The sequence below is a fragment of the Mesitornis unicolor genome, unplaced genomic scaffold (genome assembly GCF_000695765.1).
Source record: "Mesitornis unicolor isolate BGI_N332 unplaced genomic scaffold, ASM69576v1 scaffold4252, whole genome shotgun sequence".
Classification (NCBI taxonomy): Eukaryota; Metazoa; Chordata; class Aves; order Mesitornithiformes; family Mesitornithidae; genus Mesitornis; species Mesitornis unicolor.
Genome location: NW_010166964.1, coordinates 16,593 through 42,051, shown reverse-complemented (window position 1 = coordinate 42,051; position 25,459 = coordinate 16,593). Strand labels below are relative to the sequence as shown.

The following is a 25,459-nucleotide window of genomic DNA, read 5'->3' as shown; positions in this document are numbered from 1 at the left end:
GGAATGCCTGTAATTCCTGACTGCTACCACCTGCCATGGGTTCACCTAAAAGAGCTTGTCTAATTCGGGGATTATCAGAATGACAGTGCAGCCCACCTCACACAAATACTAGGTCTGCACATCCTATACTGTGCAGGTATTTCTACGTATTTTTCAACGCATATAAAAATAATATCACTGAATTCCTTAGAGCTGTAATTTTAGATTTTTAGCAAGAAAAAATATAGAACTAAAAAAATATTTCCTAATTTGACTTTTGGAACAAAAGAAAAAACCAACAAACTTCTCCTTGCATAGAGAACAATTTCACTTCTGAAAGTCAGGCCATTTATTTCATTAGGGTATTTAGGCTATGCTTAGTTATTGTGAAAATTCAGACAGTTTCAGACAGGAAAAAGCCCAAGATCCACTCCCCTGCACACAGACACTCATTTCTTTACTCTGAGCTCATGCATAGCTATTTATTTGACATTTAATTGGAAATGTGTACGCAAAAAAAGGAAAAAATATACAATAGCATCTCTATCAGATACAAGAAATCACGAGTCACCAGAACTTGAAGCAAATTGCTGAATAACCCAAATACTCAGCTTCCTGAAACTAAAACAGAGGCCAGGAGTTTCCTGTGTTCTCCTATTTCCAGCTGGACAACACAGCATCAGAGATCTGAAGAGCCATAAAGTGCAGGCGATTTGGAAAGGGACCCCCTCGTGCTCCCTAGAGAGAGGTAAACATCACTGAAAACAAAGACCTACATCAGGAGAAGCCAAAAAAAGACCGCAAGGCTTCTGCAAGGCATTTTTGCCTGATTTCAGCAGCTGAGAAGAAGTGTAGGATCACAACTCGGCCAGAAATCCTCTGTGCTGAGTTCGTACAGCAAGTTGGATTAAAATAAAAATGAAAGTAAATCTTAAATATCAAGGGGAACCAATTAAAATACAAAGCAGCAGCAGGGACTGGAGAGGAAAGCTCCCATAGCTGATTAAAGCTGCTTTGTTCCTCTTTACCGGTCGGTAGCCATCGATGGTTATCGGTCATTTCAGACACACAGCATTCTGTGTTGAGAGGCAGCGTGAGGCTGGACAGGGATACCTGTGTGTCATCCGCAGTGAAAGGCTGCAGACGCTGCAACCACCAAAACATGGCCAAGGGGCACACGGACAATGAATAAATCAGGGTCACAATAGCACCAGGAGTTGGGAGTTCACTCTCGAATTCATCATTGCGCTCAGTAACACCAGCATACACCAGCTTTCAGGCACCACAGTAAAGTGCTCCAGTTAGGTAGCGTTTTAGGACGAGAAATTCAGATCATCTGCAAGTTAAATAAGTTAAACACACACCAAAAAAAGAAGAAAAAAAAAGCCACACACATAAACCCCCCACACCCACTCTTTGAAGCGTGGTGCAGCTATGGAATATAAGTATTCATAAGAAGAATTATAGGAGGGCAAAGGGCAAATTAAAACAAGTTAGAGCAAGAAAGGAAAAGGGTTACACTGCAGCACCAGAGTCCCTATAGCTAAAAGGAACATCTACTGGGTTTTCTGTTGTATTTGGCCATTTAATCTGTCCAAATCAGGCAAGAAAACTCCTGGATTATGTTCTCAAAAGTCTGAGCCCCCAAACAACAGAGGGAGAAGCTTTCAAGATCGAGTGGGGAGTCACGAGGACCGGCTGCCAAATTCTGACTCTGCCCCAGCTGCAGAGAACAAAAGGAGGCAGGGCTTTGCCTCCCAACCCTTTATTTCGTATATTAAAGCAGCTCCTGCACCAAGCTGGCAGTGCCTGCACCCCAGGATCTACTGGGGTTCAGTACACACAGATCTGGGAGAGCACCCTCACCAGTTCTCCCTCTGTGGCACACATCGGGAAAACAGCTTCACATCACTGCTGCAGCCCAGCCCTCAGAGGTGGGCAAGGCTTTCACATGGTGTTTCCCAAAGATGCACACCCAGACCCAAAAGGGGGTCTTTGAGGGGGGCGTGTGTGCACGCACAGACGCAATGTGCGTCCACAACAACTTCACTCCATCGGCCTTACAGACATCAAGAGTATTTTCCTCAGTGTTTAAATCACATTATCACATATTCTGCACACCCAGGATCTCCACAGGGCTCTCTGGTGTGGGGCCTCCAATGCCTAACACCACAACCACACATTTTCCAGTACCACCCTCCCTGTCCAACACCGCTGACTTCAGGAAACAGAGGTACATGGTGCCATGGTCACTTCTACAAGGAGATCTGCGTTTGAGGGACTCAGCTGGACAGACCTTGCACTATTCACACCGAGAAGTTCATAGGTTCATTGTTTTATATGGGATTGCTCACATTAAAAGAAAGACAGGAGCATTTTCTGCTCAAACAGACTTTCCATTATTCTAGTGGTTGCTTCTTGCAGTCAGCAAATTAGCTAAGTTACCCATGAAGAATTCCTACCCATTTATCCTCAGTTACCCAGAGTGTATGGGATTTCAACACCCAAGAGACAGAAAGGGCTTCTTCCAGACTTTTTGGGTAGCAACATACCTACTAATCCCCATCCAATACTACACTGAACTCCCTTCTCCTCCAGCCTGACCATTCACAGCTCCTTTCAGGCACACAGCGCAGTGGACCAACAGAGGCTCATCAACAGCTTTCCCACCTTCATATTCAAGTAGTAGTTTCCTGTTTGCAAAATATTAGATCACACCTAGCCAGTGTCTTTTCTAGTTTCCTTTTTTCTCTTTTAAAGGCTTGCAGTGGGTGTTGAGGAACTCGGGGACGCAACTTAAACCCAAAGTTTCGGTAAATCCAAATTTTACCCAGCAGTCAGTTCGAATTTTATTCTTTCCCTTGAGCAATCACACCCCCAAGAGTATTTTGTGATGCACAAAGACATCACATTACCTAAAAAAAATTAAAATATATATATACACCCAAGCAAAGTGATTAAATGCTTTAAGTAATTTCCCATGCAGCAGAGAGATCCACTTGCTGACTCGACACTTCTGGTTGCTTAATTCCTATAAAGCCACCAGCTGAGGAGTGCATCTACTACCCCTGGTGTGTTCACCTCTGCTCCTGAGGCATCGCACATCACCCCCATGCATCGAATCCCCCACACATCTGGACCAGAACTCAGCATCACAGGGGTGTCTGCCCTGGCAGGGCAGCCGAAAAGCCCAGCACTGCACCTCCTCCCCACTCCCAGCAGTCAGCAAGGTTCTCTGTATTTACTTCCTAGATGTGGATTAAACCTGAAAGATTCATATCTGCCGAGACACAATCCATCCCTTTCATTCCCAGACACTACCCCACCATGAAATATTTCCGCTTCCCTCCCTAAACCGGGTGTTTCCTCCCACTCTCTTGCCCTTGGTAAAAACATTCATCTTCTTGCCATCTTGAGGAAGTTGGACTCCTCTCAGATTTCATCAGGTCCCCTTGTACACCACTTCCCAAAGTCCTCAGGGGGGAAGTTTAATCCGGATCCAAACTCTGGAATCCATCCCAAGAGGCTCCAATAAATGCATTAATTTTCAAGCACGCTCAGCCTTGCCATTCAGGTCCACTTCCAAAGAGAGCAGATGACTGAGCACAAGAAATCCATCACACCTCGAGCCATCTATTTGAGATAGCAACACGTGTCCTGGTTGAAACACTGCTCCTTTAGCGGGACCATTGAGACTCCAGGTGAAACAGCAGCAGGGGATGTGCAATAATACAAAATCTCATTGGGTGCTCTTGGATGAACTCACAAATCACTCAAATCTACTACCAATTACTAAAAAAATAAAATAAATAAAACACACACATGCCATGATTTTGTTTGCTTGGACATGGAGCTCATAACAACCGTAAATTCAAACAAAATCAAGTTTAGATTAAAGTTACCAAAGAGGCTTCACATTTACTTTGCCAACGCCAAGGAACTAAAGTTTTCATAAGTCTTATCTGAGACTCCCTGAACAGTCATTTCTCACCGATTTTGCTCCTTATATTAGAACCCTTACAGAATAACACCCCAATAGCCTTAAATCTCACCCTGCTCTGTTTGCTCCTTGCACAAGGTACTTGTGAGCAGCTAAGCTAAACCTGGAAAGCCTCTCATGGGCTTCTTCAGAAGAGAACTGGGGCTCTCCCCCAGGAAGAAATAGGTTCACCCCTAGATTTTACTGCACTTCCTTCTCAATAAATCACTGCCAAATCACAACCAGCAAACTCTGCCCTGGGCTGCCCTACTAAGGCTTTACCACAGCAGGTAAGCAGGTCCCTAACCCCTCCAACAGCTACAGCATCAAGCTCTGATGGTGAACTCAGTTTGGGAGACTAAAGACAGGAAGATTTCCTCCAAAATCATGTAATACTGCAACTGTAGAGACTAAAACAAAACAGGAAGTTTTGTAAGAACAGCAAGTTTATTCACCTGGAGAGACCCACCCACATGTCAAACCATGGCAGAGCTCACCTATCACGCCAAATATCATGGCCCGGGTGAGCTATCAAGGCACTGCAAGGCCACCATGGCACCGAGACAGCAGAGAAGCTAAAAAATGCTTGTTAGTGGAAAAAAAAAATGAAACCTCAACAGCCTTGGAGAGAAATTATTTTCCTCTTAATTCCACTTCATACCTAAAGTGGCTGACACTAATCCAGGCCAAGTGGCCCAAACAAAGAACCAGAGCTCACTTCTGTGCTGTAAGAGGATGGAGGGGAGCAGTGCTGTGGGTACACGAGAAGCTCCTCTCCTTCCTCATGATTTATGCAACCCGGCTTTAAAAGGGCTGCGTTCGTTTTATTGCCGACTCTGCACATTCTCAAGAGGCGTTGGAGGCAGTGCCAGAAAAATAACAGGGCTTAACAGTGCGCAGCGCAAATCCATCGCTGCAACAGCTCCTTTCTGAAGCGTTTCCAGATTTATTTTTTTTTTTTCCTTTTATGCAGTGGGAACATTTTGTAAATAGAATTTAAAATTCGCCTTGAGCCAGGCAACACCCGCTTTTATTCATGATCATGAAATAAGTCGTTTCTCCATGAGTTCGAGCCAACGTCTTCCCGAGGAAAGAGAGCACATGGTTTACACCCTCTCACATCCCACATCCACAGCTTTGCTGCTGCAGGTACCGCGTCTTCCTTGTGGAAATGGCAGAGTTTGCGTCTCACAAAAAAAAAAAACAGAGCTGCAATTGGAAGTGAACCCTTCCGCTAAGCGGAATTTGGCAGACGCAGCCCAAAAGGTCGCCAGCAAATGGGCTGAAACACACACAACGCAGACAAAGCTTCCTTCTGTTGTTTCTCTGCGCTCCGGGAGAAAAGCAAAGCGACTTCACTTGACTTAAAACCGTTACGTGGTTATTAAGAACAACGGCTCCCAAGGGAGGTAGGCAATAACATAACTGGACTTTTGTTGGAGAAATCAGAGAATTCAGGTATTGGCCATGTTGTGGAAGATTCAAACCATCGCACAGGTAAAAATAACCCCTCAGAACAGCAGCCCTTGTACTCCCCAAGCAATGGTCCTCAACAGAAAGTACGTGGATGATTTCAGCCGGTCTCAGCTGAGGATAACTCACATCAAACAGCAGTGGATCACCAGCTACAACCCCCAGATCAAATGTCAAGTGCCATACTGCTTATTAACCCTCATTTTGAGCACAGAAAATGGTAAAGTGGAGCTGCAACTCCCATCCTGACATCCAGTGTAACTGTAGAACTGTTACTGAGCAGTACCGACACTTCACGTGCAGCCAAACTCCCCTGATTTCTGCAGAAGCACCCCACACCAAGAAGCTAAAGCTGTGCAGATGGACAGAACATCACCAGGTTTCGTTTTTTGGCTATTAAAGGACACACTCATTCATTCTTTCCACCCACATGCAGACTACAATCACTTTTTTTCTGGGCTACACCCACAGCCCGAGACTGCTGAGGCCCAGTCCCTCCATCCACAGCCAGGAGAGGCTTTTTCCAGGTAATATCCCTCATTCTCTGCTCAACATGGGGGTCATTATCTCTACTATCAAGACCAGTATCACCAACATTTTTCAGCACTCTATTATGAAACAGCAGAAGGCCATTCATGGTATGGCAAACCTGCTCTAAAAGTGGTTGGAAACACACTCAACTCTTGCCTTTCCACACATTTCTTTCTCAAAGTTGGTGCTCTTGTTTCAGCCAGCAGCACAGACCTCCATTTCCCCTGCACACCTCTCCAGACTACTTCAGTCTCTTCATTGGCAGACTCAAATGGGGCAGGAGCATCCCTAATCTCCCCAAACATCAGATACAGGCATATGCATCCTTAGGCTTTGCCATCTCTGGTTAAACCTTTGCAACTGGACTGCAGTTTTAAAACCCCTTGGAGGAAAAGGTACCAGGTTACACAGGGCCTCCACATCCCCACAGAAGACCTCTGCAGCCCCAGGATAAGACATACCTCAAGCCTGTAGTCCCTTAAGCACAATTACAGCAAAAATGAAGGATGGATAGGCAGTAAGTGCAGCTGGGATTGCAACTGGACACAATTAAGGAACGCAGTCCCTGATGAATCTCCCCATTTCTTGCTCCTAATGGGAGGCTGTGCCCATATGTGTGGGGCACTGGTAACATTTCTATAAACAGAGGGCACCAAAAGGCATGGTGCTTGTACCTGAGCCCCACACAGCTCGGGGAGAGGTCTCCTCCTAGGGACTAGGATTTGTTTGGCTCTCAGAGCCAGCAGAGCCCCAAGACATAGCCATAAAGAGGAGGATGAAGGGTCAAGTTTGGCCAAAACCTTCCTTGAGAGACTCCTCAGGCTTCATATCACATCTATCCAAGTGCTTTCCTCTTGGGGTACCAAGGAGGTCCCCTCAGGACACCCCTCCAGGCCACCCCAAAGAGTCCCATGTCTGCTCCTGCAAAGGGGGAAGGACTCACATCCAGGGCACTACAGCTCAAACACATCTGAATTATTATTTAAAAAGCTAAAGGGGAAAAGAAAAACGAAACAAAACATGTATCCTTCTGAAGAGGCTATTTGAACCCTCAAAGATACTTGCAGCAATTTGTACACAGCTTTTCTTTGTTTCCAGTATGAAGCAATGCTGCCAAAAATCCACGCAGCAGAGCACAAGATGTTTGAGCATAAAAACTGGTTTCCTCCATTCCCCTCTCAAATCTGTGATAAAAATCTTAACGGAAAGAGATTCTTTAATTTGCCTCCCTGCCACAAAGAGCAGGAAGATCTTTGGGAAGGCTGAAGGATATAACCAGAAGTCACGGCACAGATTTCTTATCAGTGTTTGAACAAGACGTGTTTATTCTTTTGGCAATGATTTAATTTGATTTTAGCAAACACTCCAAACTTTGCATCATCATCGCCGCAGCCAAACTGCAGAAGGATCCAGAGTCCCCACAGGGAATCGCTATCGTTCTCATCCTCCCCTCCCAGCACCCAGGAAACTCAGACAAGACTGGACAAATAATATAATAAATACTCTCTTCACATCCCATTTGAGGCACGCTCCCCTGCAAACATTGGTGTGTAACACCCAGAATTCCAGATGTGGAGATGAAGTAGGAAGACACAAGGAGATCCAAAAGGTTCCTGCTCACCAGCACCTCACCACCCCATCATAACCACCCCAACATCTCCTACTCCACCACATGGGAACGCATCTCTGGGGTCATCAAGTCCAGCACTCTGCCCACAAAGAGCTTCATCGCTCCTACAGCCAACCCAGACCCAATGCTGGGCTGGACTGAGCTGGGAAAGTGGTGGGGGCAGCCTTTTGGGGCTGTGATTCACTGCAACACCCTTCTTCCCTCTCTTGGCTCTTCTCAACAAGATCTTCCCCATTTGGGAGGATCTCCTTATCTCACTGTGCTCACAGGCAATGGAGCGAGGTGGCCACCCTGACCACGGAGCCCATGCCGGGGTGGTGTGAGGACCCGTGTTCAGGCTGTGGGGTGAGGGCAGGGCCTGGCATCTGCAAGTAAGGACTGAGCACCCCGAAAAATGGGCTTTGGATGGGAGGGGACTCCCTGCTCCCCATTTTACAACTTTATTTCAATGGAGGGAAAAAAATATAAGTCACTTTCCCTCCTCTTCTGTCTGTTTTTAAACCCAAACTATAGTCTACACTAAGTTTTTCCATGACTTGGTATGGCTGCTTTCTGCCCAATCCAGCAACAGCTCTACTTCTGTTTCCACAGAGAGCATTTTCCCACCTCCCCTCACCTTCTTATTCTTCTTTTTTTAAGGAAACAATCCCAAAGCTCACATCTTATTTTCCAAGCTTAGGACAGGCGAGGTTCATCACCACCACTATATTGTAAAAGAGCATTACCAAGTCTCCATCTCTTGGGAGAAGTCCTTAAAAAGTCTCCTCTTTCTCAGAAATAAAGCCAAGTCGACACTAATCAGGTTTTCTTTCGTCAGCTTACACCACCTCGCTAAATGAACAAAGTCAACGCACCACGCTCAAATCCAAGAAAGGGAGAGGGAAGTGGGAGATGAGAAGTAAGAATAATTTCTAAAAAGAGCTAAAGCTTTTTAAACAACGCTCCCCTGACAGCACCCGTGATGAGCGGCATTTAAGCAGAGCGAGAAAGCTCCTGACAGATGAGCCCAGCAAGTCAAGCATGGGGACTCCCCAGCCCCATTCAGCGAAAGTTGATCAGATAGCAGCGCACAAATAACGCCGAGCAAACACTCCGAGAAGCCTCTCTCTCCACATTTAAGAGTTTATAATTAACCTGGGGGGAAAAAAAGGCCCAATTCGGGTCTTCTGCATGGTGGCAGGGAGCAACCACGCACGCCAGGTGTTTGCACCCCCTGCAAAGGGGAGGACAGGGAAAGCAACCACGTTTCAACTCTCCCCGGGTCACAAAGCTGCCATGCCAGACATGCAAAGCCCCGAGCCTGCTTTTAACAAGCTTTTCTTCACCAGCTTTTAACAAGCTTTTCCTCGCCGCCTATCGCATCTCCTCACTGCGCCCTCGGCCTGGCCATTCCCATTTTGTTTTCTTTTCCAAGTGGCTGAGCTGCTGTCTGCTACGGAGCTGATCCCCCCTGCCCTCCACTCGAAGCATTTTCACCAGGAAAACACACACACACACAATCACATTTTGCTGCGTTGCCGTTCTGGCGAGTGTCAACACAGCTGCTGTCTGCGCTGGAATGTAAACCAATATTGGCGTTAGATCTCCCTCAAGCCCAGGTAACTTCCTCGGAGGTTTGCACAGCGGGTGGCAATTCACTTCCACCTTACAAAGCATCGGCCCGCTTGGTTAAAAGCGATTAAATAAAAAAAAAAATTAAAGCCAATTCAAAGCTGCGTCTGAAATTTGCGCCTCACTCGTGCCCCTGTGGTGCAAAAAGCTGTAGAAAGCAAAATGCATCCACTGCGTGCTCATTCACCCTCATATAATGCATTTAGACAAACACACTGTATAAGATAACCTGCTGCTGCTGCAAGTCATGAGGCAAGGTATTAACAGCACTGGGAGTTACTGGTGTGGACGCTAACGCAACATTTGTGGCGGAGAAGCTTTGTTTGCATATTATTTTACTGAAAAAGGTAACCTAAGAAGGGGCTTATAACGCGCTTTTCGGTTATTTCCTACATACCACCCACTTTTCACAATGAGCAGCAATTTTGGCAATAAAAGGCCAGTAAATGAGTTGTAATGCAGTCAACACAGATACTGTTCAGACTGCTGCAGCAATCCGTACGCATCGCCCACCGTAAGCGGTTGCTTTGCCTTGCTCCTCCAGCAAGAGAAAATTACATCTGGCTGATCAAGGCTCCAAAATTCGCTGTCCCAAATGCAAAGACTCAAAGCTCACCTCCATTCAAGTACCTAGCCCACCAAAGTCACTTCACAACAAGTTGTAAAGTGCAGAAGTTTCAAAAAAACAAATGTATTTTCCACACCCAACTTCAGGGGTAAAGAAATCACACGCGTTCACTAAAAATAACAACATATTAAAGACGGCAGCTCGAACCTGGGATCCTTACCTCGCTATACTGGGACTGGGCATTGTTTTCCAGGTACAACATGTTAGCAGTCAAATTGATCAATGCTGCTGTCCTTTCTTCTGGCTCCAGGATTTTGACAAACACTTCCCACCCCCTAGAAGACCCTACGAAAATATGTGATGCTACTTGGGAGATAACAGGACTCGGAGTGTGCCTCTCTGCATAATTGAGGTTTCCCTTATATACCTAAGTACAGGCGAGGAGGAGGAGGTGGGGCTCTCCTGCCTTACCTGTCCAATCTGTCAAAGTGCCACCTGGAGTCCTCCACTCCAATGGAGAGAGGCCTCTCCCAGCTCATTAAGTAGTTAGAATTCCTTATCACCAATCTCTAAAAAGCAAAGGGAAGGGAAGGGGGGGGAAACACAAAAAAAGAGAGAGAAAAGAAAGGAAACTGTAACTATCCTCTGTCACTTATCCACGAGTTTGGGAACTCTAAAGACAGCCATGGAGTTGCTCCAAAGGAGCAAACTTCTCCTGTTTATTTATTTTCAGAGAAGATTCCCAGGTTTTCTTCAGGCTTTGCTGCTTCCCAAGCCCAAAATGTTCACAAGGGATGGAGCGGCGATGCTCGACACCGGCAGTGCAGTAACACAGCCGAGTTTGCCTTCTGCAGCATGCGGGTTTGGGACAAAACCCCCCAGGTCTTTCTGAGGAGCAATTGCCCATTAATGCCCTGTAATCCAGCTGCACACTGACATCTGCGTCCTTTCACCCGTGCTCACAGGTCCTGATACTCTCCAGGATACACTCCAGATACTATTTTTATTTTGTTTCCTCCTTTGCAATCGCTTCTAACTCACGTCACTGTAATGTCTTAAAATAATCTCACTTAGAACAGGAAATGTTAAAAAAAATAGAAGAAGCGATTCATCCAAAGGGACTTGTGATTTTGGAATAATAGGTGGGAGAAGCTGCTGGGCACTGCTCAGTAAAAACCACCTGGACGCTGCGCCCACAGGTTTGGAAACAGCAGACGGGGAAGCACTCAGCCGAGACCCGGTCTGTGGGAGAGCAGAGGGAGCCGACAGGCGGATCAGCACAGCCCCACTGGGGTTTTATTCCTAAAGAGCAGCCAAAATGCCCAATCCTGCCCCAGCATCCTGAGCGGAGACCCCTGAACCCCACCGAAGGGGTCTTCTTCCATCCTGCAGGATGCATGGCAAGAACAAAAGCTGGCTGGGTCTGCCGGCTCCCAAAGCGCAGGGTGAGTGCCATCGAGCCAGGGGAAACCAAACACCTTTTTAAAGAGGTGGGGAAGGGGGGGGAGAGAGAGAGGAAACCTAACATCCAGATCAGAGCATGCCCGCCTGCCCTCCCCACCTAAGGACAGCGCTTCAGACCGGTGTTTGAGGACCCAGCATGGGGCTTTGCTGACCAGCCAGCACCAAACCTCCCACGGCGGGTGGTGAGGGACCGAAGGGTGGGGGAATTGCGGGGGTCCCTGGCAGAGCTGCAGCCCACCCGTGGCCCCAGCGCCTCCCAAAAACCTGCCCAGGAGCTGCAGCTCCTCCCCATGTCAACACCCTTGCCTTTGGGCATCGTTGAACCTCTGGGCACAGGGGGAGAGGACTTCGGGGTCACAGGGAGGTGGAACAAGGTCCCAGCCGATCCCCAGGAGCCACCACCGACCTCCTGCCCATCTGCAGATTAAAGGACGCCATGAGCTCACACCAGCCTCTCCCCAGGCAGAGACATTCCCAAAACTGCCACGAAAAATGCTGCAGAAAAACCATCTTCACACAGGAACCTACAACAGAGCACAACATAAGGAGGTGCTTCCAGAAACGGGCTGCGGGGAGGAGCACAGAGCCCTACCCACCACCAGCAGCAGCAACATCCCAGCCCAGGCTGGGGCCACGGGTACCTCCAGCGCTCCTAAAATCCCACCCAGGGCCTGCTGAGCACACCACAGGTTTCCTGCATCACAGGAACAGCTCGGGAGACCGCTGCTGCACCCCTCTCCATCTTCTCTGGCACCGCCTGGTGTGCTCTCCTGATCACACCCAAGATGGGGCCAAGCCAAAAAAGCCACACAGGCACCAAACTGGAGATACAGGTGATGTCTGCAGGGAGCAGCCGTGGCACCGTTAGCCACACTGGTCATTTCACAGCACCACTGCAAAGCTTGCATGGAGCTGGACATCACCTGTGGATTTCGTGCCAATAGTGAGGAGAAGTTATGCTGTGCACCAAGGACCATTTTGACCCTTGAATACCGTAGTAAAGTTTTTGATATTGGCCCATAGGTTCAAAAGTTATGGTGGGGGAGAAAAGAGGAGGAGAAGGTACACAGATAGATGTCCCTATCTCATTTGAAAAGCCTCTTTTAGTAGCTGAGCTGTGAAAGCCAGAAGATCCTCCTTTTCCAAGTCATTAATGCAGCGCTGTTGTGTTGGGTATCTGCTATCTCCTGTCCCACAGGTGGCTGGAGGTGGTTGTGGGTGAAGCAACACCCAGATGCGCTACACAGAGATATACATAGACATTTATCCAACCAGATCTGCATGTCAAACACGAGAAGTGTATATGGTGTGAATAAACAGAGGTGTCAGCACAAATCCTTCCCCTCCATGCACGCAGCCCCAACTTGGCTCAGGGTTTGGGGCATCAGCCTGCGTGGTCACCTTGAAGTGGATGCTGGACAAGTGGCTTTTTGCAAAGCAGTCACAAGTGGCACAGAGGAGGCCACCGCCACTCTGGCAGGGGTTTTGCAGGCGGAAAAGTCTCACGTAGATAAATCTCCAACAACCTAAGAGCGGCGAAGCAGCATCTCTTGGAGGGAAATGTGGCTCCCCGAAATAGCGTGTGCTTTAAATGACCAAGTCACAAAACCAAAGGGATGTCCCCCAAATAGCACACTCACTAATGGGATGGTGACAGCTGTCATTTATCTGAGGTGTCTAGACAGGTCTCCAAGGGAAACACAAACATCGGGTCTGTGGCAACCAGGATGGCCAAAATTCATGGCAAGACCATCTTTGAGATAAAAATTATCCCTTACGACACCAATTAGCCTGAACAGAAAACACAAATTCAAACAAAGGCCCTCCCTTCACATATTAAGGATAATTATTTCATACTAAGGCCAGATGAACAAGGTTTAACTCCATTTTTCTAGTCCAACAAGTTCTCCCCCACCTCCACGCAGGAAAAGAAACCAAAAAAAATATAAAGAAATCAACCCAAAGCATCAGGAGTTGTGCAAAGCCTGGCATTTTATGCTTTGGATGCTCAGTTGGATTGAACTTTAAAAAAAACAACCCCAAAACAAAGCAGCTCAGCCTCAGAAAAGGCAATCTCCTTAAAGCAAGTAACCTCCAATCCTTCAGGAAACTAAAAATAATAATTGAAACCAAAAATGATTGCTCGCTCGATTTGAGAGTTTCAGCTGCAGCCCTCCCAGATCTGAGTCAGATACTCCAGAGAGCTTCTGGCAACACTTTGTGGCTCCTGCTGCTATGTTGAAGAAAACTCAAAATAATACACAAACGAGACCCCTACGTTTCAAAAATGAGGCACAGGCCAAGTCAAACTGCTGATTTGGGGTTTTTTTTTTGAAGAAACTTAGTGTTTTCCCTGTGCTGTTGTATGGTTCGTCCCAGCCACTCTCACCGGTGCCACTTGTGAGCTGTCAATAACCCTTCCAGGACACAAGGTGAGCGTCCTAAATCACACCAATTAAAAATGCCATTGCCACAGTTGTTAACTAAAGATTGGGGGGTGCAGGGTGTGCGTGCACCTGCCTTCACATTAGGGTGGTTAGTGCAGAATTTCCTGAGGATCAAAGCAAAAAAAACCCCAAAGCTGCTCAGACCTCTTCACTCTGGATCAACTGTGTCACCACGGAGTGGGACATCCGCTCAGCTCGGAAATGTCTACAAATTAGGGCTGAGATAACAGAGGGAGGAGGGAAAAAACAGAAAGTAAGGTTTGGGTTTTTGTTGTTACATCTGAATAACCGCTGAATGCTCAAAAAATGAGGCTCCGACAACTGGCTTTGGGAGCCTTTCCCATGAAGGCTTGACATGAACAGAAGTGATAGGCTGCAATAGCACGCAGCCACGTTGACAGAGCAAAAAGGAGATCTTTTTTAAAAAAACAAAACATAGAACTCACCCTCCCTTCCTGAAAATGAAGAGCTGCTCTTTGTTGCTCAAGCCACAAGGAAGAGGGGAAAGACAACCCAGCACATACTGAAATGGGGGCTTTCTCCTTTCAAAAAGCAAAGTGTCATCTGTGGGAAGGCAAAACAAACAGATGCTGCTGATGGGGTATGGCCCAGTGCACATCCTGGGCAGGCTGCTCCAAACACTGCTCATCTCTACAGAGAGGAGGGACAGACATGCCCGGGTTTGACAGGGTTAACTGCTGTGGGGTAAAGCCAGCAAAAACCCAACGCCCTCCTGGCTTCCCCACCATGGGATGGGTCTGATGCCCAAAACTTCCTCTGGAAAGCACTCAAATGTATGAGCCTCCAAGCCAGAAAAACGCTCTGACTGCAAGCACTTAGTACAGAGGCTCAATCCTTTCTTCCAAGGACCTCAGACTGCATTTTTTTCCCCCATTGTAAGAGACAGGGGCTCTCAAGTCGTCTTCTCATTCCCCCAAGGAGCGTGGCCTCCCCAGGGCCATCGCCTGTCACAACAGCCCTGCCCTCCGACCCTGGGTAAACATCTGCGCACGCCGCCTGTTTGAGCTCCTACGGCCTCGTTATCTGTCCCAGAACACCCCCGGGGCTAATTAGAGAGTTAATAGCATCATGTCAGGAGATAACGCTCTGCGCGGGGAGCGGTTGGGAAACAAAACCAGTTCCCTTCACAACCACAGTGCAATATCGGTTTAGGAAGGGTGCACGCAGCCCCCGGGGACGCTGCCCTCCGGCTGCCGAGCTCCATTTAATGAGAACAAGGCACTGCTCTGGAGAGATTGGGTTCTCCAGCCAAGATGATGCAAGGCCCCAAACCTTTCCTACCCGTCTGCACAACCAAAATCCCTCCAACCAACCCCATCAAGGGAGGTTATTCCCACCAAAATGCCAGCAGGGACTCACTTCTCACAGCTGGGGTACGACAGTGCAGGATGGACACTAAGCATATGGATGATTTACCATCGAAGTGTGGTCTGTTTATTCCTGATGCTCCTTTTATCTGATTTTTTTTCCCCCCACTTTTTTTGTACCCTAGTAACTCTCATTAAAAATCCATTATTTTAACTAAAATTGCTTCAAGATAAAAGGAAACAATGGTCTGGACATAGAGATCTTCGCAAAGCAGCTCATTAGCCTGCAAAACCACTGCCAGCAGACACTTGCACTGATCGGCCCAAAACCAGAGGTCAGCAGACAGCCAAGCACAGGGACACAACCAGGGAATCACAAGGTCCAAGCCTCAGCCATCAGCAGCTCCCTTGTTGGAGAAACAGCCCTCAACAAAAACCACATTTCTGCCTGGCAAGGACCTTTGGATGCTAAACGCCACACGCTTGACCTTCCCCCAACACACTAGTTAAATATTCTGCAAAAAGATGATAAAATTACACCAGAAAGTTGATGAGAATGGCTCCTGAGCAGTCCCATCCCTCCAAACCTGCATCCCAGCATGAGAGGAGGGCTCCAGCCAAGGAAAGGGAACAGCAGAGATAGTGACAGATCACAAAGCCTTTGTTTTTAATTACAAGAGAGGAGCAAATTGTTGACAGACCAGGTTTGTTCTTGCACAAGCAGCTGAGGGGAAAGTGTTATTCTTTCCTTATCTTGCATAAACTACAGAGTGCTCTGAAACACACAGCTCTTGAGCGTACCATCACAGCAGCTCTTTTCAGCCACCCTCTGCTACGCTGCCAACCCCTTCCCACCCAAGGCCTTAGACAATAACTCAATATTAATTAATAAAATAAGTTATCAGTGTACAATAATTTGAGAACAGTCTCTCAAACCTCTGGTTAAACCCTGGCCCTGCAACTGATGGCCACTCACACTTCTCACATGAGTGCATTGCCATGACCCCAAATAAAAACGCATGTTTTTAGAGCCAACATAGTCACGCTCGTTACTGAAAACTCCTTTGAACATTCATTAGTTTCCTGCAAATTCAGATGCTGATTAGCAAAGGGTTTGCTTGGCAGTGAGCGAACTAACACAGGCACAAACCACTCCTTAATCTGCGCTTCACAGAGATTGATTTAATTTTCCGTGACTGCCCGACAACTCACTCCTCGTTAATTTACACGCTATCAAATCAGCAAGGTGGAAAGCAGTTGGTAGAGACACTCAGAGGAAAAACATTACCTGGTCCAAAACTGGCCTTGTAAAATACTGGAGGAAAAAAATAATAGTTATTGACAGGACTATGGCAGGTTCTGCAGAACCACAAAGCAGCGTATGTAGAGAGACTCTGGATGCACAAGGCTTTCTTCAAAGCACGAATCCGAATTAATGCAAGAGAAAAGAGGGGTACCGCAAAGCTCAGTGAGGTTTTCATTCAGCTGGATATAGATGGTTCAATTCATCACCCAATTCCAGCTAACGAGAGAGAAAGGCCTCATTTCCCTCCTGTGACCAATTAGCTTTAAAAATAACCCCCAAAAATAAAAAAGTCCAGAGGAATGTGAACTTTGGGGACAGCCACCCCACTCCTGGTGGTGGCAGCTTGCTGAAACACCAGCTCTGCCCAAGGGTTTTACTGCTTACGGGCTCCAACCCAACCAAGTGTTCCCAAGTAATATAAGAAGTATTTTATAGTTTAAAGAAAGAAAAGGATCCTATCAAATAGAGGCAGACAGTGAAGTTCCCAGCAAGGCAGCTTAAGCCTTAAACTTGCTCCAGAGGCAAAAGCGCCTGCGGTGTGTTACTCCGAGATCAAGATCCCTTTTAATTAAGTGTCGGCGCAGGCCTTTTAAAGATGTAAAATAAGCACTAACTCACTATTGCTCCACACTTCAGCAGGGAGCATGTGCAGAACTCGGATATATTTGGAGGCAGGCCTAACTGCTGGGGAAGGTGTTTTCTGAAGCAACTGCTGCTTTTTTTTCCGGGGGTATTTGCACGTAGGCAGATGACAGGACTTGCGATTGTCCTGAATATTTAAAGAAATATTTGAAGGAATTTTAAATACGCTTCCAAAATGACTTACAGCAGAGCAGAGAGATCGCCCATTGGTTTTCTTCAGTCCCACTGAGAATGCAGGGAAGTGGCATTATGAAACAGAACACGTGGTGTGACTGTGCTCATCACCTGGCTGCGTTCCTACGACAAGAAATGCAGCCAGCCCTGGTCTGCAGCCAGAGCCAGAGCAAAACAGCACAGGAAAAACTATTTTAAAGAAACAGAAATATGCCTTTAGAGCCCTGCTACACACAGAACAAGAGACGTCTTCGAGCTTTGGCCAAACTGAATATACAAATGCATTCTCTGTCCGAAAGGATCGACCATTTCTGGATCTGCAGCCCTAAGCGTCACGATTAGATCACTTGGAGAGACCCACACTGCAGAAGATTAAACATTCTGCAAGATTATAACGCCGAGCCTAAATTGGGAGAGCTTCTGAGTTCAGCTGCAAACACGAGAGGTGCTGGAGGGAAACTTCCAGCAGAGTAAGACTTTTGCTCATTATGGAAATGCCTTTGCATAATTTCAAGTTTCTCTGCGCAGCTACGGAGCGAGCAAATACCCACAAAGAGGAGAAACTTGGCAAAGCTCGAACTCTCTCAAGCACAAACCAGACAGTAATAAAAGCTTTGATCACGTCCTTGTGCCGTACAAAGTCCTTCCTACAGTCAATCCAGGAATGCTCAGGCACGGAGACGGAGCCGCACAACTCACTTCGTGCATATTCCTATCGAATCAGCCTGATCCTCCAGCTGCAAAACCCTTTTCCCAACAAAATGGGAATTCATCAGCCCCTGACCAAGCAAAACACTTTAAAGGGAGCAATTAAAAGTTAAAAGCCTGCACTTTAATACTGCAGCATTGAACAGGACACAACAGATGTCCTTCTGGACACTGGGTTGGTTTTTCATGTCTGTCCACTGTATTTTTGCTTGCTTGACCCCAGCCACAGCTTGCACAGGCGATAGGCTCCTGGGGACCCAGGAATTCAGTGCATGGCCACCAAATATGAATTACTGAACTTATTTACACAGTGCTAAGGCTGAAAGCATGCAGAGAGATATCTACCAGCTCCCATGGCCACTTTGGGCCAGCGTGGCTTTGCAGGGGCCTCAACCCCACTCCTCTCCAGCCCACTGGGCTGTGGCATAAGGTGGCTGGGGTGGCTCCTCCATGGGCCTACAGCAGCTTAATCCTGGGAAATGTGTCTTGTTCCCACAGGGAAGCATCAAATACCAGCTCTGAGATGTGCCACTGGTGCGAGGGCTGAGAGCCTGAACACCTCCACATCCTACGTGGGCTGCATCCTACAACCCAGTGTTTCTTCCACCTCTGTGTATAAAGAACAGCAAAGTCACAGAGCTGAAGTTGTCACTTTTCAAGCTACAAAACATACATTGCACCTCCAAAATTTCTGTAGCCACCATACTTAGGGCACCCCAAACTCAAAAAGGACGCAGCCCTGTCATGAAGCACCCACACCACTATGCCCAGGGCAGCACCCAACCAAGCCACACATAGCAAACCCCCACCATGATTTGCAGAAGATGAAGAAGGACAGTAACAAGTAAATAAATAGATAAATAAAGGCAAGGAATTCTCTCTCCCTTTTGTAGGGAGGGACAGATCCAGGTTAAGAAAACTCCGACCAGGCGACTGTCTGGGGAAAGGCATTTCACTGAACTGGTTCGGCAAGGGGCTGCGGGAGGACGGCTCCGCTCGCTCAGGGGCATGAAAGGAAGGTATGTACAGGGGGAGGGGGACGAGCTGCTCCATCATTTGGGATGCGGCACTCCTGCTCCTGCCTCCAGGTCCCCAGAGCCCTGGCCACACTGCCAGGATGGTGGCAGGAGACCCAGGAGACTCCACAGGCCCCTCAAATAACAGTTTTATCAGGAGCTGAGGTCCTTCACCCAAAGCAGCTTTGTTTGGGTCCAGACTAGCATCTTTTAGCAGTTTAAAGGACTTCAGAGGGATGGGGAAGGACAGCAGTTCTGCAGCTGGTGTGGCAGGCTGACAGCACACCACCAGCACAATGCAGGGGTTATTGCACCACCACAGGCTTGTTCCTAGAGAGATGTCCCCAGATCCACCCCCCAGACACACACCCCATAGCATAGCTCCAGGGCATTTAAACAGTCACAAAAACAATCTCTACATAAGATCACCTGGTTTCCAGCACCGCAAGGTACAGCCTTTAAGACCAGCATTCCTCTTGGATGCTGACCACCACCCTCCCACAGACCCTACCATTGCTGGTGACATCCTCGGTCAGGAAGGGGCTGGGGAGCACCTTTTTTGGCAAAGCCTAACAAATAGCAGATGGGCTACAAGGAGAACCATTCAACTTACCGTCCTGTCCACCTGCAGCTCCTTCCCACAACAAGGCCATGGCAAAGACTGAATGTTCTCTGCAGGGACCACCAACCCCTCACTTTGACTGCAAAAAGGCAGATCCCTGCTGGGACTTCCCAGCCCGCCTGTGGTTAAGGCCATGGGAGAGGAAGGGGCACAGCCAGGCCACTCAGGACATTGCAAAAGAGCTGGTCACAAGGCTGGGGAAGGCTGCTGACTGCCTAACATCACACCAGACCCACAAACCTCCTCCTTCCTGTCCTCTGCAGCCCTTTGCATCCCAAGGTAGTGCTGATCACCAGCTTCTCTTACCCTTCCTGACACGGGACACGAGGAGAGGAGTATTTCTTCTTTAAAAAAAAAAGTCAAAGTCCTGAGCTATGGCTCTGTCTCATGCTGAGCCAAATGAGTTTCTGTGTCACCCCATCCCCTCCTCCAGCTCTCTCCCCACACAGTTGCATTTGGGATGCAAGGCAAGCAACACAACTGATGGGTGTCCAGCATGGCAGGACTTGTGCTCATTTTCCCACAGGTGGGACAGTTTCTCCAGGCACCGCCCTTAACACTGCAGCTCCATCGCCACTGTCAGCCCTGCTGTAAACAAGCAACTGTACCCACCAAATAATTAAATAATAATTAAAAAGAAAAATCACAGGGAATTTTTTAACCTTGGGATCAAGGTTAGGCATCTTTTTAAGGCTGAAAGTTTCACTTTCCAGCTGTAAGTCTCAAGGAAGTTCAATGCTTATTTTGAAGGCTGATTGGGGTTGCCTTAAAGTCCAGGTAAGGATGATTGCTTTAAATAAACCACTCTTAATTGCTTTGCGCCTATTTACATCTCCCACAGCAGCACATTTTTGAGAAGAGTCGGCCTCATTTCGTTGGGTTTTCTTTCCCCTCCATAAAACAAATCTAATAATAAAAAGCACTCTGCCTTGATCTCGCTGTGCATCTCCCAGGGCCCCTCCGCTTCTGCCGCATTCCTCCGTGTTGATCTGCCCTCTGCAACCCCGCGCCGCGACCGGCTGCGTGCAGCACCGTGTGTCTGGGGTTACGGCACAGACAGGTGCAAGGGGAGCTCCTGCCCCGAAGCCATCCAAAGGGAAAAGAGGAGCTGGAGGGGAAGAGGGTTGTAAGGTATTTCAGATTAAAGCCGACAAACAGCAAACACCTCGCCCCGGGCTACACATTCTCTGCCAAGGCAAGCTGCGAGCCCCAGGAACGGCAAAGCAAACAGGGACTGCTCGGCGAGGGGGAGTTGTCACCTGTCAGGGATGTTTGCAAATTTATAGGGAGGTGGTGGTGGCGGTAAGGGGAGTAAAAAAGAGCTTTCCTCCTTTTAAAAGACGGGCTGTTTGCACAGGTTTGCAACGCATATTTTGCTTTGTAAAGGCTTTTGTGCAGCGCTCGACTGAGCGAAGGTGCTGTCTTCCACTGGAGACAAACTGGAACATTTATTAATGTACATACATTAATGTACTGTGAGCAGTACCGCAAGGGTGAGGATGGGATGGAATTTCCCTGCTCCCCCTTTGGCTTGTTGCATCAGTAAAACACGCTTCTTAAAGGAGTCACCGTGCAGCTCGGCCTCTCCAGAAATGCCTCCTGCAAGGCTGGGACCAAACCCATCAGAAGCAAGCAGTAATTGCACAGCAAAAGCTGCCAGCCCCGGTGCTCAGAGAGGACAAGAGGAAGGATTTGCCACTGATGTTTCACTGCACCACAGACAGGAGAGGGAGATGCTGAACAAGGGCCCCAAGTGAGCCTGAAAGCTGCCACAGAGCAGCGCACCCAGAGGAACTGGAGATGGGGAGGCTTTGCTAGCACTCAGTGCAGCAAGGCCAGCTTTGGGCATGAAAGGAACAAAGGTTCTGCTGATGCCCTTTAAACTGCTGGAGATTTATTTTTTTTTTTTTAAGCAGGCATAGTTCAAACAGAGCATTACCACCTATTGTGAAGAGTAGGAGCCCCTCTAAACACAGAGAATCTTTTTGGACTAGCTATTGAAGAGACATCATTTTACTGGAACTGTGCTACAGTGTTGGAAAAAGTGCTGTGAAGTGGCCTTTTCAGATCCAGGTGCTTGCAGACCACATAACCCCACTGTGCCCAACCTGAATGCAGAATCAAAAGATAACCAGATATGACATCAGCCAGCTCTCCTTGTGCACATGGAATAGCCTCACCACATCAGCTGAGCACATCCTCAACCCCATAGTGGCCTTTTTACCCTTTGCAAATCTGCAAGGAAATGGGAAAGCAGCACAGCATCCCCAGCAGCCAGACCTGAGAGGTGGTAACAGGTCACTGGGAACCCGCGAGCTCTTTCCTTGCAGATGCCATCCTCTAGGTTACAAACACTGCCAGGATGTAGACTCCAACACATTAGAACCAGTGGTTGATTAGCCAGGGAAATAACCAACACAGATCCTCAGGATGGAAACATGAAGGAACAAGAAAATTAACAGAAACCAACAAAATTTCAAGTCATATGTGGTTTTCAGCCCAAAGCACACAAAGCCCAGAAGAACAGAATCAGGACACAAACAGCTCAAGCTTCTGAAATCCCTCCTGCTCCAGCCTGCAATAGCAGCTGGGTTCTTCACCAGAGCTACTGCTAAGAAAGAGCTGGTCAGTTTGTGCCAAAGGCAATGAACCAGTATCCACCAGTGTCTCATCTGCATTCCAGCCTTGAGCCACACTGGTGAGACACCCACAGCCAAGCCATGTTACAAAAAACTCTGGCTTCGCCTATCTAGATATGCCAGCAGGGAAAAAAACCCCAAAACAACCCACCATGGTGTGAAACCAAGTTTTCATGCCTAAATAACCTTCAAGGGAAGAACCACTGAAGAACAACCTCAATCCCCAGCCCTTGGTCAGCAACACTGAAACTGTGCCCAGAATACCAACTATTTTAACCCTGAGGCCACAAAGACTGCTGTTCATCACCACCATGGCCACTTGGCAGTGCCATGCTCCCAACACCAGCTTCTGTAGATGGGACACAACAGGCAGAGCAAGAAGAAACGTCCCTGGGCAGAGGCAGTGGCCACAGCTCCTTCACCATGAGGGGGAAGATGATCTCAGGGCAACGCAGCAAGAGCAGCTCTTGCAAAAACTCCTCATCCGTCCCCAGAGGTTAAGGAAGTTCTCACTACTCACCCACATTGGGTCGTTCAGCTCCGTATCCTGCACCCGGACGCAGTCCATGCTGATCTCAATTTTATTTGTAGGGCCATTTTCAGATGGGCTATCGATGAAGTTCAGATCGATCGGCTGAACTGAGCATATTGGCCTGAAAAGAACAGAGTTAACGCAGTTAAAGTTGGCCAAATTTTGTTTTCCTCCCACCCACCACATGCTGGGGTGTCACCTAGGACTTCAGCACAACCACAAACCAGTCTGAGGACAGAGTAAGTAATGACCAGTGAACCTCATCACCCACTGCATTGACAGCAGGCCCTGAACAGGACAGGGCCTGGAGCGACATTTCGCTTGCCTGACCAGAAAAATGAGGGTTTAGCACAGGAGTTAAATCAAAAAGACAGAATTCACAGAGGATTTATAGCAGTAACTGCCCCAGCATCAGTCATGGCAAGTCAGGAATGGGAACAGAGTCGGTTTTATCTCCTTCAAGGACCTGACAGAGTGAACTCTGAGCCTTCTCCACCTCCTCTCCCACTCTGACATCAGGAAAGGGGATTACAGCGGCATCCTAGATGATCCTTACACATCCCTTCCAACCCAATTCCTGTCCCAAAATGCCTTTTTCTCCACAGGTTTCACATAAGGGCTACTTACTGTTCCAGGAAATCCCAGATATGCTGGAGCACCTCTGGGCTAAGGAACTCCCTGGGCTGAGAGCTCTGGGACATGGCCGACCGGTAGTAACTCTCCTTCCAGGAGAAGTGGCTCGGAGTTTCTACAAACCTTAAAAAACAAAAGCAAAAAAAAAAAGAAAAAAGGAAAAAAGAAAAAAGAAAACACACAGAGAAAGATAATGTTGAATACATGAGCCCAACTCGATGAAAACCCATAAATAGATGCTATTGTGTGAAAAAGGAGAGACGCTGAATGCCTGGGACATTCACAACTGTACAACATGCATTCCTCACTGCTGTAGATGCTGTATTTAGACAGCACCCTTCCCAATAAAATACCCCGTGGAGTCCACTGGGAGGCAAAAAAAATCCAAAACAAAACAAAAACACACTGAAACCCCCCCCACACCTTCCCTTTCACCCCCAAATAATGAACTTTCCATTTAGAGCAGGTAGCACACCTAGGTGATGTGCGATGCCACTCTCTCTGGCTGGCTACCTCCCTAGGTCGGATGCCCTTGGAAAATTTAGGTGACTTCTACACTCAACCACTGCTACTAAGGGCTTGGATTAAAATAAGTATTTTTTTTTAAAAAAAATTTTAAAAAAATCTTCTTTCTGCTTGATTTTCTATGGAAATAAGTTCCATGACACCAGATTATGCCTGCTTGTCTACCACCTTCTCGCCTCCAATAATTTCTGACCCTGACCAACTGATTTCTGCCAGATCCGCTAATTACCTTGGCCATTTTTATCCCCTTAAGCTCCCCCAAGCCTCACAGAAATAGGTGGGCCCAAGAGGAGCAGTGATGAGGCCGGAGCACTCGCGCCCTTCCACAGCTGCACATTCTCATCCCACTGCCCAATTTCTAAATTCAAACACAGCAGCTTTTACGCCCGTGTCAAAATACTCAACGGCTGCAGGGATGTAAGGGGGGGCGGGAGGAATTCCTGGAGTATATTTGCAGTTGGCAAAAAAGCTCTTGGTTCAAGTTAATTGGAGGACGAGGCAGGTGGCTCTCTGTTCTGATACAAGGATACAAAATTTTAATATAAGAGTTGTTTCGACACAATTTAAGTGAATGGCTGTGGCAAGAGCCATGCTTATAAATGGATCCCCAGAAGAATTAGACCAACATCTGGTTTGGCACATTTTGATGCTGTTTAACACAACAGTCTAAACAAATTGCATGGAAGATCCTAATTTATTAAGCCATAAAATTAAGAAATACTGTTTCAGAGGGAGGACTACACTATAATTGTTTTTTATGACTAGCTTTTCCTGAAGCATCTATTTCTGGCTGCTGTCAGAGAGGGACCTGGCTCTCTTTACCGAATTTCTGTGGCCTCTTGTGTTTGGAGGATGACTCAGGCCTGCAGAGAGCAGGGCTTTCCTCACCTCTCCAAAGAACGTGCAGTTCTGCGGGCAGCAAAAAGCTGACAGTTTTCCTAAACTAATGGGAATCAGAGTGGTTTCAGCCCCCAGAGCTGAGCATGCCTCAAAATAGGTGAAAGCACCACTGCAGTAGCTCATCCTTTTTGTGATTAACAAAAATCCCCCACGTTCTTTAAAAGTTCACAACAGCCAGGGACAAAAATAAAATTCAGAAGTGTCACAGCTGATAGCTCCATCTCACAGATGCGAGCACGCACTCACACTGCATGCGAAGAAGTCACCATGAGTCCTCTGAGAGCAACAGTTATCCCACAGAGCACCCGAAATTACTCTTTTCGAGCTTTCAGTCTGGTAAAGCACTTTCAAGAGCACTGCACTGAAACCCAGAAGAGCAGATCTGGCCTTAAACCTGCTCTATAAACAGAGAACCAGTGCTACCACGAGATCTGGAGGTGAGCAATGGGGAGCATGTGCTTTCCAACCCACTCTACCCCTAAACCCACAGACCCCAGGGGTTGATACCCTGCACCCAGTCCTGAACCCCCAAACAGGCAGAGAAACGCCACAATGGGTTCTCCCAGACCACCAAAGCACCCACTTTAAAGTTATTTGCCACCTACAACAACTGCCCTTAGTTAAAAACCACTTTTTAGGCATTCAGTGCAAGGGTTACAACAACCACCATGCACACCAGCTCATTACTGTTTATGCAGGAACGAACTTCACCAAAAAGAGCTAATACAAAACAGACTTTCCTCAGATACCTC

At 47.6% G+C, this 25,459-nt stretch overlaps 1 protein-coding gene across 1 annotated transcript in view; it reads right to left on the bottom strand.

Annotated features, from left to right (window-relative positions):
* The window catches only part of LOC104548959 (tumor protein 63-like), a gene marked incomplete at both ends in the record, with an annotated part of 30,197 nt that extends 6,792 nt beyond the window's left edge, over window positions 1–23,405 (bottom strand). Inside the window, 2 exons of the mRNA XM_010195139.1 lie at window positions 22,638–22,770; window positions 23,277–23,405. Coding sequence (XP_010193441.1) covers window positions 22,638–22,770; window positions 23,277–23,405 — 262 coding nt within the window. The remainder of the gene's footprint in view (window positions 1–22,637; window positions 22,771–23,276) is intronic.
* Between the last annotated feature and the right edge of the window lie 2,054 nt (window positions 23,406–25,459).